This window comes from Lutjanus erythropterus, chromosome 11 (genome assembly GCF_056507025.1).
Source record: "Lutjanus erythropterus isolate fLutEry1 chromosome 11, fLutEry1.hap2, whole genome shotgun sequence".
NCBI lineage: Eukaryota > Metazoa > Chordata > Actinopteri > Lutjaniformes > Lutjanidae > Lutjanus > Lutjanus erythropterus.
Genome location: NC_139327.1, coordinates 25,544,757 through 25,560,016, shown reverse-complemented (window position 1 = coordinate 25,560,016; position 15,260 = coordinate 25,544,757). Strand labels below are relative to the sequence as shown.

The 15,260-nt window shown below is 38.1% G+C and overlaps 1 protein-coding gene across 1 annotated transcript in view; it reads right to left on the bottom strand.

The window, feature by feature from the left end:
• The window catches only part of nbeaa (neurobeachin a), a 167,504-nt gene that overhangs the window by 61,077 nt on the left and 91,167 nt on the right, over nucleotides 1-15,260 (bottom strand). Inside the window, exons 13-17 of the mRNA XM_084729805.1 lie at nucleotides 12,182-12,350; nucleotides 5,158-5,237; nucleotides 3,442-3,504; nucleotides 2,966-3,063; nucleotides 326-418 (exon numbers count right to left, since the gene is read on the bottom strand). Coding sequence (XP_084585931.1) covers nucleotides 326-418; nucleotides 2,966-3,063; nucleotides 3,442-3,504; nucleotides 5,158-5,237; nucleotides 12,182-12,350 — 503 coding nt within the window. The remainder of the gene's footprint in view (nucleotides 1-325; nucleotides 419-2,965; nucleotides 3,064-3,441; nucleotides 3,505-5,157; nucleotides 5,238-12,181; nucleotides 12,351-15,260) is intronic.

Below are 15,260 nucleotides of genomic sequence, written 5' to 3'. Positions count from 1 at the left end.
CTGTCGAAATGATTATTCCGCCTGGACTTGATGATGAGGACATTATCTTCGCGTACACACACACAAACAAACAGTCCTTCTAAGGCTCACTGGGGGCTGCACTGCTGTAGTTTTTTACTGCAGAGTGTTTTTTCTCACACTCAGACCTAAATGCGAGGCCTCTCAGTCTCACTGCCCTGATGCAGTTTTTAGTCGTGACAAAAAAAAAAAAAAGATTAAGGGCTTTAAGTGCTCCCTTATTTCACTGATTCACCATTAACTGAGCATCTAACAACACACAACTGAATGCAGCGGACAGAAAACGCAGAGACAAAGAGGTACCCACTTGTGACCAAGGTGCTTGAGGAAGTAGCCCAGGACTTTGAGGGCTTGGACCCGGATGCTCTCGCTCTTTGAGGCCAGAAGCTTGCAGATCACCCTGTAACACGTCAAACACACAAGCCAAACTGATCACATGTCAGTGACGGGATTAGAATTCCTCACATGTTGGCTGAAAGGTGTAAGCACCTGCTGCCTGATACTCAGTAAACATCCTTAGAGTTAGAAACACGTGTGCTGACTGAACGTTTTCTTCAAAGGAGTAAACTCAGAGGACATAAAAGTAAAAAAAAAAACAAAACAAAAAAAAAACCCAACAGTTTACTGACTAGCTCTCCGGCAACAGAAGATTTACCATAGCAACCAAAAAACATCCATGTGTAGTTGTGCTTTTGCGGGACTTAACAGCACAGCTGGAGTCCATTTCTTTGAAAAATCAGACTGCTCAGTTGGAGCTACCCTTTGTCTATGTAATATTAGTATTGTAAGCAAACATATAAATAAGGTTTAACCACGCAGTGAAGCATTTATGTTATTGTCACTGAACAAAACCATTCTGGAGGAAAACTGAGGATTTTTAATTTTTGCTCTGCAGGCAAATCATACAATAAAGACAGAGGACGAGAGTGTTATTCTGTATAATAAATTATAAAATATGTTTAATTTTTAATGCCCTTCATGAATTTTATCTTTTATTTTGTTATTTGATTTTCTCTCTATGAAACACTTTGCAACTTTGTTTAATTTTGTTTAACTTTGTAATTTCCCAGTTGGGGAACACAGGTTTATCTCCTATCTGTAAGAGCTCCATAATAATAATAATAATAATAACAATATTATTATTATTATTATTATTATTATTATTATTATTATTATTATTATTATTATTATTATTAAAAAGACAGTAGAATAGCATTTTGGTAAATTTAAAATGCATAAGTCTAAATTTCTCCCTGCTTTTAAAATTTGTTTGTAAAGAGTCTGTAAAACACATCAAATAAGAGGAAATGTGCAGGTTTGGCCTTTCAGAATTGAGTTTTTTTCATAGCTCAATTTATTTTGTCTTTTAATGCTAAGTAATGTCTCTCTATATTTTAATCGCACAGTGGTGCAAGAAGCAAAGAAGATCCTGAGTTTGAATCCCCCAGCCGGGAGTTTGCATGTTCTCCTGGCTCCAGCCCCCCCACAACCCATCAAGGATAAGCAGTTACAGATGATGGATGGATGAATGGATATATTGTATTACTGTAATTCTGAATTTGATGTGTATTTGTTCTTGTATATGTGTACTGCTTACATGATGAAACAAAAATGTATAAACAGCAAAGGTCTGACCAAAAGTTTAAATAAACTGTGTTCAAATTAGGATTGTAAATTGTAAGCACTTTCATCATTTGATCATTGGTAACATCAATCATCAGTCAAATCCTTTAATTAATAGTAATTTTAAAAAAAACTACGTTAAAAATTTTCTTATACCAAAGAATAATACATGTGTTTTTTCTCCTTAATTAATGCTTCAAATCAATCCAGCAAAATATTCTCAGGCAGCATTGCTTAGCCTATGAAAAATATTAAGTTTTAGAAGCCTACATATAAAACACATAAAATTGATTATCAGATAAAGGAGCACAATCATAAAAATAATCTCTGCTATATTTTAGATCTTTATTTAATAGTAGCTCAACTACATTTTATGTGACCTATCAAATTCTATCGGAAGTCACAGTTGGGGGGAAGTAGTCGGTTCACTTGAGGCAAGTGAACCAAAAGAACCTTGTGACTTCTTCTAATCAAAACAAAATCTGCTGCAGTTATGTTTTCTACCATCCAACCTTGTCCTCTGTCTGCGTTATCTGCCTGTTTTTCTGTGGCCTGTTGTCACAAAGTTTGAGAACGAGAAAATTACAGTGTCCCCATAAGCATAGTAAAAGCTGTTAGTCTCTTGCCTGTGGTGGAGGGTAGATTGAGAGCTGCTGTGCAGCTGCCAGAGGAGTGCTGACTAAGATTAAAGCATGAATAGGAATACATTTCAAAATAAAAGACCCAGTAAGGTAAGTAGTGGACCAAACTACTGCAAACCATATGAAGTGGGGAGATGCAATTTTCAAAATAAAAAAAAAAATCTATAATTAGCATGGGTACTTGGTCAGAACACTGAATCACACTAACCAATATTTTATACCTAGATATTTGTAGGGACATATCCTTAATGACCAGTTAATCGATTGTCTATTAATTGTTATCATTAGGAGTGGAAGAATTTTTTTATGATCCTTGAATTGATTTTTGCATTGCTGAATCATTTTTTTTTCTTCATTTAATTGACTAGTGTTTAGTCTGTTAGCTTGATGCTAATATACAATGGTGATTCCAAATAATATGCTAGTGGAAATTAGCATATGCAGTCACAGTAATATCTTAACTGCTGGGTCCACTTCACTTAACATGCTTAACATGAAACAACATGAATCTCAGTACATATCAAATCAGCTCCCAAGTATCATAACAGTATCAGGTTGGGAGATAAATGTCTTGAGTTCAAATAAACAATGATTAGAATCATACTTATTAAAGAAAGATCTTTTTCATGTCAGTAGGAGCTGCTGTTGCATCAAAGCTTTAGTGTATATGTGGGCAGCTTCACCTTATTCCATTTCTCTGATCGAATGCAGGGATCATGGATGCCGGGTGTTCAGACATAAGAGCCACCAACAGCTGGAGCACATCGTGGATATTCTCATCCTGCGGAGAAAAGAAAGTGAAGTTGAACAGGTGAATAAAGGAAGAGAAAGAAGCCCAGAGGGACAGAAGAATAGAGGGTTAAGAGGACAAAGAGACAGTTGTAGGGGTGGACGAGGAGAGGGGGGGATTGCGGAGGAGCAGGTGGTATTTCAGAGCAAGAATAGATATAATTGTTACAGAAGAGTACATTCTGTTCAGTCCATTGTTGCGCCATTTTTCATGCTGTCACAGCGCCGAAGCTGACTCACACTCTCGCTCGTTTAAGTGGACCATAACTCCAGCCCACAAATTATAATGCACATTTTGCCACCAGCTCCACTCAGCCGCTCTCGCTGTCTCTCTCACAGTGTCTATTCTGATACAGCAGGCAGCATTTACCTCATGCATGGTCAGTAGGTAGTTGAGGATGCTCTGCAGCTCGTCCTCCTTCACGCCCCGGTCCTGTGGACAAAAACAGACGTGGCATCTTTCAGCAAAACACTCATGATCTTCATTTGTTTTTTACTCGCTGTTGAGATTTGGGACAAAAGCGTATTTTGAGAGGGGTTGAGTTTTACTCTTCAATTATGCTGGGGAAAAAAACATTTTAAAAGCTCAAACTCTTGGATATTAAACCTTATAACATGTGATTTATTTTTTTATTGAATAGCATTTTTTGCAGCTGAGAACTTGAATTTTGTCAACTCTGTCAGACACAAAAAGTCATAGTGTTATAATATAAAACATGTTTTTAGGACAACAATGGTTAATGGCTCTTGTTGCATTAAATGCAAGATAATTTAATTTTCAATATAATCCAAAGTTCTGATATAATTTTATTCAAGAAATAATTACCATTATAATGTTGCCCACTCAAAATTTCTGTTGATAATGTAATTTGTCTTTGTGATAAACAACATATAATATAATTTTACCACCACTTTTGTTGACGTAAACTCTTTTCATAAATCCTTGTGAACATATATTTAATGAATACAACAGAAAAAAAAACCCCATATAATTCAACTATTTAAGAGAACTGAGAGTTATGTTACCTCTGTCACCATAGATGTCAACTCCGTATGATGGAATATTTATATATATTCTGCCCAGTGGTACCTTTTTTTCATTTCTCAGCCTAGTTGTGGTGAGTACCATTTTATTTTGTAAAGTTGCTAAAAGTTTGTTTAATGCTAATCAAAATATATGTTTTTGAACCATAATTCTTACCCAGCTTTGATTTAAAAGGGTTACAGAAATTACATTCATGGTTAAGACACATCTGATGGGATTATCTAATAAATTTGTCAAAAATAGAAAGCTTACCAGTGCTTGAGAAGCATTACTGCCTTGTTTTCAGACCAGGATACTCAGGGTATAGCTAAACCTTTTTATGCCTGACTAAATCATGTTTTTGGAAAAATTGATCAGTGTTGACAGAAATCTGGACACAACTTTAAAGGGACAACATTTAAATAAAACTATATTTTAAAGGAAAGATGAATATAATAGCACATTTTTCCCCCTATCAATAGGTCTTTTTAGTTTTAGATTGTTTAAAGTTGTGAATTCTTGTGTGGGACAAGGGTGTTTTCTGCCAAAGAGCAAGTTTAGAAACTAAAAATATTTAATAAGACCAAAATATTTTATAAATTACATATATTTCACATGTATAAATCCTTAAAAAATAAACTTTCACCAAAAGAAATTGGAATTAGAGTGTTAGTATTAATAATTTCAAAGGACATGATTTGTCCCAATTCTCAAAAATGTGTTTTTACATCTCATTAACCTCAGATGACTTCATTAATCCTGTTCTTTGTTGATAAATGTTAACCGTGAAGCAGCACCAACCTAACACACACACACACACACACACACACACACACACACACGTAAATGAAGGAAATCAATACAAACACACACAAACACAACAGCTTCCAGTGCTTCATTCAGGCTGCTGACCTATAATGCAATTCTCCACACAGACACACACATTTCAGATTAAGCCAATGGTCCCCAGGAGGAAGAAAAACAACAGAGGACATAATGGTAAGAAGTAATTTCTTGCAATTTAAAGTATGTGATGAAGATAATCCGATTCTTTCGCCGTACCTTCAGTATGAGCTGTTTGAGGAAGAGGAGCATGAAGGCTCTGAGCGAGATGATCTCCTTCTGGGACGGCCGTGGTCCGTCTAAGAAAAAAAAAAAAAAACAAACACAAACAAAAGAATAATTTCCTGTTAAAAATCCATTTTTATGCACGATAACGATCAGCTAAATAAGTTTGCAGCTCAGTCTGACTGAGCCCTACTGTTTACTGATATTAGGTTTTATTAGGCTTCCTGGAGAGCAGAGAAAAACATGTTAACACAAACACACACAGACACACAACTCTATGATAGAAATGTAAACTGTCATTACCTCGAGAGGCAATTCGGCGATCTGGATATTTTATAGTTGTACTAATCTAACTGATTACAGCAAAGACATGGCAATTTACAAAAAATGTGATTGATCGTCCAAATGATCCAAACCAAACAGGCGCTGTAATCCACTGTATCTACTTTAGAGCTCTGGCACTCAGTCAGTTTGTTTGCTGTGCCGGGCTACAGAGAAATAATCAAGCTAAAAACACAAAAGCATCTGATGCATAACAGGAGTAATTTCTCATGTGAGTCTGATGTCATCGGCTCTTTCTAAAAAGCTGTGACGTCTTCAAGCATTCAGCTCCATTTTGCTGTGATTCATGAAGTGCCACAGACCTCAATTACCTTTACAATGCATTTAAAGGGATAGTTTGGATTATATGAAGTGTGGTTGCATGAGATATCTATTGTCATTGTATTACCCCCAGTTTGAGGAGGCAGAGTGGACAAGGTCAGCAACAAATGGCATTTAAGCCAGATTAAAAATTTGCTTTGCCATCAGACAACCTTTTCAGATGGAACAACTGCCGTTATATTAGCCAAATATCGCTCACTCCAAAGCAACCAGTCCTTAAAGAAAACTAGTAATTTTGTCCCACAGAATACAGGAGTTGCTGGACTACCAACTGCCTTGATCAGTTAATGTTTGTGTTATTGTGTAACTTCACACTGAGGTCATAGAATAACACAAACAAACTAACAGATCAAGGCAGCTGGTAGACCAGCAACACCTGAATGACTGATTTTGCCTATGAAGTTTGGTGGATTTGTATAGAATGATATTTGGCTTACGTAATGGCAGTTTTCCGCTGGAAAAGGCTGTCTGTCGGCAAAGTAAAGTGGTGAAAATATTCTAAATGTAGTGTACACTACATTACAGATTTTTCTTTGACGTGGGTCTTTTTTTCAGCATCTAAAATATAGTTTTGCTGCTTACCCTGTCCACAACAGCACATGGGTGTCATGATTCTCCAAATGCACGATTCATTAATGCTTTTGATTTTAAGGTCACAATTCAATTGGATCTTTTTCTATTTACACTGACAGCTATGCTATTGTTAGACTATCAAGTCATGATTTGTAAACATCACTGGATAACTGGTTTTATGCCCTGACAACTGTTATGTAAATATTTACAATTCTTCTGTGACAACAGAAACAGTAAAATTCTGATACCCCTATTAGCTTCCATGCTGTTACTCCTCTCTGCTTCTCCAAAGTGGAACGTGGCGACCTCCATTTAGTGTAGGTAATACACTTACTACACTGCTGATAAGTACCACATGCAACCCTACTTCAAATAATCCAAACTATCCCTTTAAGAGGCACCGGATTGATGTAATTTCTTGTCTTCAACTGTTGTGTTTGTTCATTCTGAAATATAGCTGCATTAAGAGGCTTCAAATCTCCCTTTTACATCTGAATCTATGGCACAGAAACACTTGTTTGAGAAGAAAACTGACAACTCAGATGTTGGCATTGCACTTTCATTCTCGTAATTGTATTTCATTCATTTTTGAGGTGTATAATGTGTGCGTCAGATACACTAGAAGCTTACGGCTGTGATGAATCGGCTCAAAACGGCTGCCAAATATCTGACTAATGGAATATGGTGCCAAATAGTCCAAAAGATGAATAGATTCAGATCAAAGCAAGAATGATGTAAGACCCACCCTTTTTAGAAATAAGGGCATTTTTCCTTTAATGCTCACAGTTAAAGTTGACTTCCTCTTCCCTACGTTACCCCTCATTCTTTATCAGTACACAATAAACCTTGCAAGCTACCTGTTTTCATCAGCACTCTACATTCCCAACAGAGGTTTGTTAATTTGAAAAGGCAACAATAAACATTTATGATGTCCGGCTTGTGTGCATTCGCCGCTGCACACTCTGCTGCGTCAGGATGTTTGGAATCCGCCTTATTTTTATGCGAGCTACAAAGGGGAGAGTACTGCAACTGCAAACTGTGTTTATTGTAAGCTCAATGAAATGCACCTCTCAGAGCATTTAAACCGATATCTGACCCGTAGCTGCTTAGCCAGCGGAAGTCAGCTAAGAGAAACATAAAAGACGGAGGGTGTGAGAGGAAGAAGATATGAGGCTTCTCCTCTGTATCTTCGTCACGCTCTGCTGCTCTTAAATCATGTGAGTGTGGAGGCGTTTCAGCCGGTTCACCTGCTCCTCACAAAGCCAAAACATGACACTGAAGCGATCCCCTGTGATCCATCATCTTTACTCGTCAAGCCGGAACGTGTTGGAGGAGTGGCGACACTCGCCATCCATCATGGTTACGCAGCAGGGTCGTGTCAAACGAGAGCGTGGATGTACCAGGTGCAACTGTTCTCTAAAGAAGATTTTAATAAAGCATATATATTCATAGGAACCGTTTCTCGAGGGCAGCTTTAATTATCATCTTTTACTTTTTAAAATGAATTTTCTTCCTCTTGTGCTCCTTTTATGCTGATCTGACTCACAGTTTTATACGGTCATTTGTTCTGCAGACAATGACAACCTGCGAGGAGAAGGTTTTTTAATGAATTTAGACACATTACGTGCACATTATTTGCCTGCACATAACAATACCAGTCAAAAGTTTGGACACAACTTCTCATTCAATGATTTATGTATATTTTTTCTAGATTTTAGGTTAATACTGGAGACACTGGTCTAAGTGGACGTTTTTATAATCTGTGTGCGAAGATTATTATGGTTAACAAAAACTAGGTGTAAAAAAAATTCTAGTTAACTAAAATAAAAATAAAAACTAGGCCAAAAATGAATGAAATGAAAAATGAACATTATAATATGTTAGCATTGCCATACCTGTTCTGAATTTCTAAATCTTTCTCCAGATGGTGCCTCTCATATTATAATAAAAAAAAAAGCTATAAGTAATAATGAATCTAATAAAAACTAAACTGAAACTAAACATTATTAAATAACATAAATACCTGAAACTAATAATGACTCTGTGACAACCTCTGAAAACAAAAAACCTGTATTGTCAAACCAATCCAAAGTTTTAACGGCGGTCTTACATATTAGGGTGGTGACATTGTGCCTTTACAGCTGAGGAGAATAGGAGGAGAGCATCGTTTCTGCTAAGGCGTGTCCTTGAAAAACATGTAAGGGTTTTTTTGTGTCTGTTCTCACCACTGTTCAGGCAAACACCCTGCATTTAAAAATCCCACTGTTCTACAAAACACAACTACTGCAAGACACACACACACACACACACAATGGCTTCATTTTGGCTGCATTTAGCCAGAAAACTACATAGCTAGGTTTAGGCACAAAAACAATTCATGTAGTTTTAGGAAGAGACTGGGGTTTGGGTTCAAATAAGTAGAAAGTTATCTCAGCGGGTGTGTTGTGTTATAAACCGGCTGCATCGTATTCTGAGGACACACACAGACTCCAAATCATGGGGAAGTGGTGACATCTCTGACTAATCAACATTCAGCTTATGTATGCTAAAAATTACTTATGACACAAAAGATAGTGTTTAGAAAAAGCAATAAATAAATTAAACACAAATACTGTCAGAACTTTTATGTCATTAATTTTTTTTCTCGTTTCACACAATAGAAGCTATTTAATCACTATTTTGTTGTATTATAATTTAGCTGCAGAGCACAAAAGCAAAGCACCTGTCTAGTGTAAAAGGCCTGAGGTGTTTTTATCAGGTACAGCACACACTCTCCCTTTTTGTGGTGCTGGAAGCAATTTTTTTATCCACATCAACTGGAGTTATTTGTAAAACACGAGGAAATCTTGTTGAGGAACTCTGTATTTCTAACCAGATTCAAAGCAGGTGCAGGGTAAAAATACACAAATACAAAAAAAGAAAAAAAATCTTAATCTGCAGCTTGGATTCAGCCTCATTACTTCAAACTGAGGACAGTTAAGTACATTTCTCTCCACAAAGCCAATTGTATGTTTAAACTATCTACCCATTACTATGTAAATTAATTCCATCAATGCATATCGCACTCTTACAGTATAGTGAAGAACACACACATACGCGGACTTTTAAAACGCAGCTAGCTCATCCTTTAGCTTTGAACAGCCATTAGTGCGAGTCTGAGGCTAATTGCTACCGTTATCAGTGCTTCTTTATGGGGATAAATCCCAGCAGTCAAACAGCAATATCGCCAAACAGAGAAGAAGCCAGACAGCCACTTGATTAGAAATTCCAAAAGCTCCCTTGGATCTGCCAATCAAATCTGTCTGTTGCCATGGCAACGCCGGGATGCGCACTCATCGTCAGTGGAGGGTCCCGGGCAAAAAAGATGGGGTTGATTAAAGTGAAAGGCCTGCTCCGACCTCTCTGAAGCTCTGCTGTGCTGCCACACTGGCTGTGTTAAGACTATTCTCTGCTGAATTACAAAGAATAAATATAAAATCTGGTTTGCTGCTGTGTTGTGTTTAGAATATGATGTGTTTTATAATTGAAATCAAAAAAGTTTTGTTTCTGAATACACTCTATTTCACAGGAAACAAAAAGATGTGCACACATTTCAGTTCAAAATAAAAACACACAGGCTGTTTTTCCTCTAAAGAAACCAATTTTTAAAGGAATAAAGAATCTTTTTGTGCAGTGGTCTTATTAACTTTCAAATACACAGAAACATTTGCACCACGGAGCTGCTCAGCCCTGCTCATGAAGAGTGGTTGTTAAGGGAAAGGAGAGTTACCCACTCACACCCACTGAATGCATGTTATCTGTCCGTTTCTGCCAGTTTGAATCACCATTCAAAGCCATTAAACATTCAGTCGCATTGATTATTGACTTTAGGTCTTCGTGTGGTTGCTTTCAGCTGAACGCTAAAACTGATTTAACAGTTTTAACACCTCTAAGCTCATCTTAAAAAGCTAATTGTTCATGGAAAGTCTTTATTAGTGCCTACTGGACACACACAAGGGTTAAAGTCATTTCAAGAGTAAAAAGGGAGTTTCAGGGACTTAAAATACAAATGATCAAATATATAAAACATAAACAGGAAGAGTAAACTAACAGTTGTATTTCAGGCAAAGTCTGGTCAAAATATAAGGATTTTCAGAGGAGGACAACAAAGCTCAACCTCATGGAGAAAGTTTGGCTAGAAGAGTCTGAGACAGCATCACACCAACAGAGATTAATTTAATCAAAGATTTAAAACTAAGCAGAGCTCTGGTGTACAATTAAACTCTAATATCAGTTTTGTAAATCCAAATTTAGGGATGTAGGTTAAAAACAACATCAACAACAAAAATCATTATATTGTTTCCTAGCTGGCTAAAACGTTTAAAAAACAAACTAACTAGTTTTTTTTTTTAGCTATATTGTCAGCTATCTAGCTAAAAAGATTGCTTGTTAGTTAGCTAGAAAAACAACAAAAACAACAACAGAAAAACATTATATTGTTTGCTAGCTAGCTAAAATGTCATTTAGACTAGTGGGCCTGCTCATGATGGCTCGGCAGAGAAACTACAATTTCTCCTTTGAGCAAAACCTTTTGGCTGAATCATCAACTGGAGCAAAAGTGAGAAGAGAGGCGTCATAAATCTCATTTGGGTTGAGGAAATGGATTATTTTGCTTAATGCATCTCAAAAAGGCAGCCCTTTTAAAAGTAAAACCAGTGTAGCGTATATTTAAAGCTAATACTGGATCACAGTTTAAATAGGAGATTCACATTTCGGTGTAAGAGAATTAGATTTAATCTGGGTTTGAAGTAAATCAAACTGAGGTTAAAAGAGGCTTAAATTGAACCTTTCTTCATGATTTGATTAGGAGTTATCTCCTCTGTCATGTCTTTCATTTCCTATAAGTGTGGAAACACAATATTAGAACTTCTCATGTTTCACAGGTAGCTATAAACTTCCTCCTCTACATTTTTGTCATGACAAGTGTGAAATGTACTTGTTAGCTGGCGCAGCGCCACAGCACTCCACTGTTTTAACAGCAATCAGGGAAAGAAAGAAATCTTTAACAAGTGTGTCAGAGTGATGATTATTGTATAGGCTCAGAAATAATGTAGATTAGGGAGAAAGATATTGCTGATTTTTGGCCAGTGTGGACTTCAGATCCTCTTGTGTTTGACCTCGTTAATGTGACCTTGGCCGAGAAAGTCTTTATTTAAAAATGAAAAACTCCCCGCTCTATGTATTAATCAATGGAAGCCTTTATCTAGTAATGTCTGGGTCAACTGCATCTGTGAATTGCACTAATCGAGAGACGCCAGCTCCCTTTAGGAAATATGTTGATTTAATGAAACCTCTATCAATTTGAATCAGCTCAAGTTTATTTTGAAGGGGTGAGAACCACAGCGGTGTCAGTGACAATTTGGGTGAAAATTAATTCTAGGTTGTCTGCCTGAAAATGATATATATTCTCTCTGTGTGCAAAGTGAAAAAAATATGGTGACTCTCCCCTGTTTAAGACAAATGAAGACAGAGATTGTAAAGGAGAAGAGGGGATGGAGTGAACAGAGTGGGAGCATTTGAGACAGAAATGGAGAGCTGTAATGTCATGTACTGTATGGACACACTATAGTCTCATATATGTAACATGCAACAGAAACGAGGAGAAGAATAGTGTCTTCAAATCTCTAGTGGTGTTCATTAGGAGTGTAAAAGGGCCTGTCCTTGTTCCTCGCTCACTTTTTCTTACCTTTTTTCTCTCTTCTTACACTGACCGTGCCTTTATGTGCAAATTGCGTGAACGTACCAAGACCTTTGGGAGTGATTCCACTGCACTCCAGCGGGTTGATGGCCCAGTAGTAGTACTTCAGAGTGTGCATCAGCTGCAGGACGGTGCCGACCCGACGGATGGTGGTGTAGATGGTGGCGGTGCCGATGAACTCCGATGACAGGTATGTGTAGAGGGAAAGCTGGACCTGTATACACACACACACGCACACACACACGCATTTATACAGCAGATTCAGGCGCATACACAAAGGTCGACGGACAAATACGAACTGTCAGACACCTGCCGGGGAGAAACAAATCATCTGTGTGTGTTTCTGGTGCTCAAACAAAAGGCTGTTTTATTGTGAAAAGACAGCCACAGGGGAGTGAGAGGAAACTTCCCTCAAGCTAAGGCACCAACGTTTTCCTCTATTTTTGATCTTTGTGTGCCTGAAGCCGTCAAACATCTGAGGAGCTCCGTACGCAGCGCTGACATTTAAGGACGGCGTTCTCCAACTGCTCATTTCCTTCTTCACTCCTTCGCTGCCTCCGTCTCTTACCCTCCTTCTCCCCTCTCTTAGTATTCCACTAACCGATCCTCTCCACGCTCAGTAAAGGTGCTATAGGACAACCATCTGTTTTCACCCAGAACCCACTATGAGAGGCTCTACAGAGAAGCCTTCTGTGGTGGAATGGTTCCACCCAGAACCGTCCCTAGGCCCTTTTCCATCGAAATGGCTCGAACCAGAACACATTTCCACCAGTTTTGAGTGGAACAATAAAGGATGTCATGAACAAAGAGTGTTGTGCAATGAACAACAACCTGTAGAATATGACATGTTCACTTTGGTTCCTAAGGAAAACCTGCTAATTTTTTGGTTCTAGCTGGGAACCAACTTTTAGGGTTCCAAGCCAGTTGATTTTTGGTGGAAATGTTTGGAATGGTTAAAAATTGGGAGCGTGAACCAGAACTGGGATGGTTGGTGAGGGCTCTACCGAGAACCTTTTTATATTTCAACTATTTTTTTCTAGAACCCAGCCAGGGGGTTCTACCAAGAACCTTCTTATATTCCAAGAGGTTTATCTAAAACTCACCCAGAGGTTCCACTGAAAACCCTTTTGTATTACAAAGGCTTTTATCTGGAACACACTAAGAGGGTTCTATCGAGAGCCTTTTTATATTTCATTTATATTGCATTTTTATCTAGAACACACCCAAGAGGTTCTACACAGAACCTTCTTAAATTCCAAGGATTTTATCTAGAGTCCTGCAAGGGGGTCCTACTGAGAACCTTCTGATATTCCAAAGGTTTTATCCAGAACCCACTCACAGGGATCTACAAAGAACCTTTTTATATTCCAAGGGTTTTATCTAGAACCCCACAAAGGGGTTCTACTGAGAACCTTTTTAATATCCCAAGAGATTTATCAAGAAGCCACCTAGAGGGTTCTAGAGAGAGCCTTTTTTATTCAATGGTTTTTATCTAAAACTGCACAAGGGGGTTCTCCTTAGAACCTTTTTATATTACAAGAGTTTTATCTATGATGCACCAAGGGGATTCTCCTGAGTCCCTTTTCATATCCCAGAGATTTTACCTAGAACACACCCATGAAGCTCTACTGAGAACCCCTTTATATTATCATACAAAAGACCCTTGACAAAAGAGTTCTTTCTGTCTCCCAAAAACAGTTGTTCGGGTGAAAAGGCTTCTTACTAGAACCCTTAGTCTTCCAAAGGGCTCTTGACAAATCATTTCTTCAAAAGAGGGTTCTTCATAAGCAAATGGTTCTGGGTAGAACCTCAGCCCTTCAAGTGGAACTCTTCTGGAACCTTTATTTCTAGGAGCGCATCGCCCATACACAGATTCGAGTCTGCTGCATTATCACAAATCTCCAAGCTCATTACGGCGACCACAACGCTAAGGACCAGCCTTAACAAGGCAGCTCTGCTTAAGCGGATGAAATTAGCGGCCTGACCAAACCGCACCACAGCTCATCTGGAATGTGAATGAGTGCACTCCACCGACTTGAATGGCCCTCATTACATTACATCTCACTTTGGTTGAGCAGATGTGTTTATCTGCTGCGGTTAACAACAGGTTTCGGCTGCAGAAAAACCTGAAATCCCTTGATCGTAGCACAATAGTTTGGGCTGATAAAACCGCAGCAACGATAGGTCGTAGTGAACGTCCCTCCGACTCTGACAGGATTATGTAGAAGTGCTTGGTAAAGAAGACGGCCTCTTTATTTTTGTTGCGAATCTAGGGACACATTAAAAGAGTAAAAAGAGATGGGAGATGAGGTTCAGATGTGATTTCTTTGAGTGTTTCATTAAGTCCTGAATATGACCAAGGCTATTCTTGCCAATAATGAAGGTGATAATAATACCCTGAGAAGTGGAAAATAATAAAGCTCAGTGGGAGACAGAACCGTACAGTGGAAGTAAGATTAAAGGATTAAAGTGTTTTTCGTGTGTTGCTACTCAGTAGATTTATTATGCTTGTCTTGATCTTATTATGACCCTGCTGAATGTTTACAGGCAATTCATTCTATTTTTGTTTGTACTGGCGTTCAATTAGAGGCACTTTTTCCTGTTTCGCCATGATGTGTCAACTTGAGCTAACACCTTGTGGTTGATTGGTCGATTTGTTCTTATCTGACCAACTTCTCATTGATCACACGGTTGCTGGTGTTACTTTCATGAGGACAGAATGGTGCAATATTTGCGGGGGTGGGACATATGCAGACCTGAAGTATGTTATTTTGGGGTTGAGAGAGGTTGTGTAAACTTAAGATAATCTGTTCAGGGAAATAATGATGCAAAAGCTTATTCCAACTATTTCTCTCTGGTTGAAATAAATTCTTTCTGCGCATGTCTGCCCCACTAGAAGGTTGGTGACACGTCACAAACGAGTCTCCTGCAGGGACAGAAGCATAACGATAGCAAAACAGAACTGGTCAGTAGTGGATACTATTCTCTGTAAGAAATCTTAAAAGGTCTGAAGGTGCTAATATCGTTCATGGGATACGATGTGGATCCATCTTGAAAATTACTCTGTCAACCTGCAGAAATTAATTTGCTTGGCAATGTTTAACTTTGATTAGCACCAATTTGG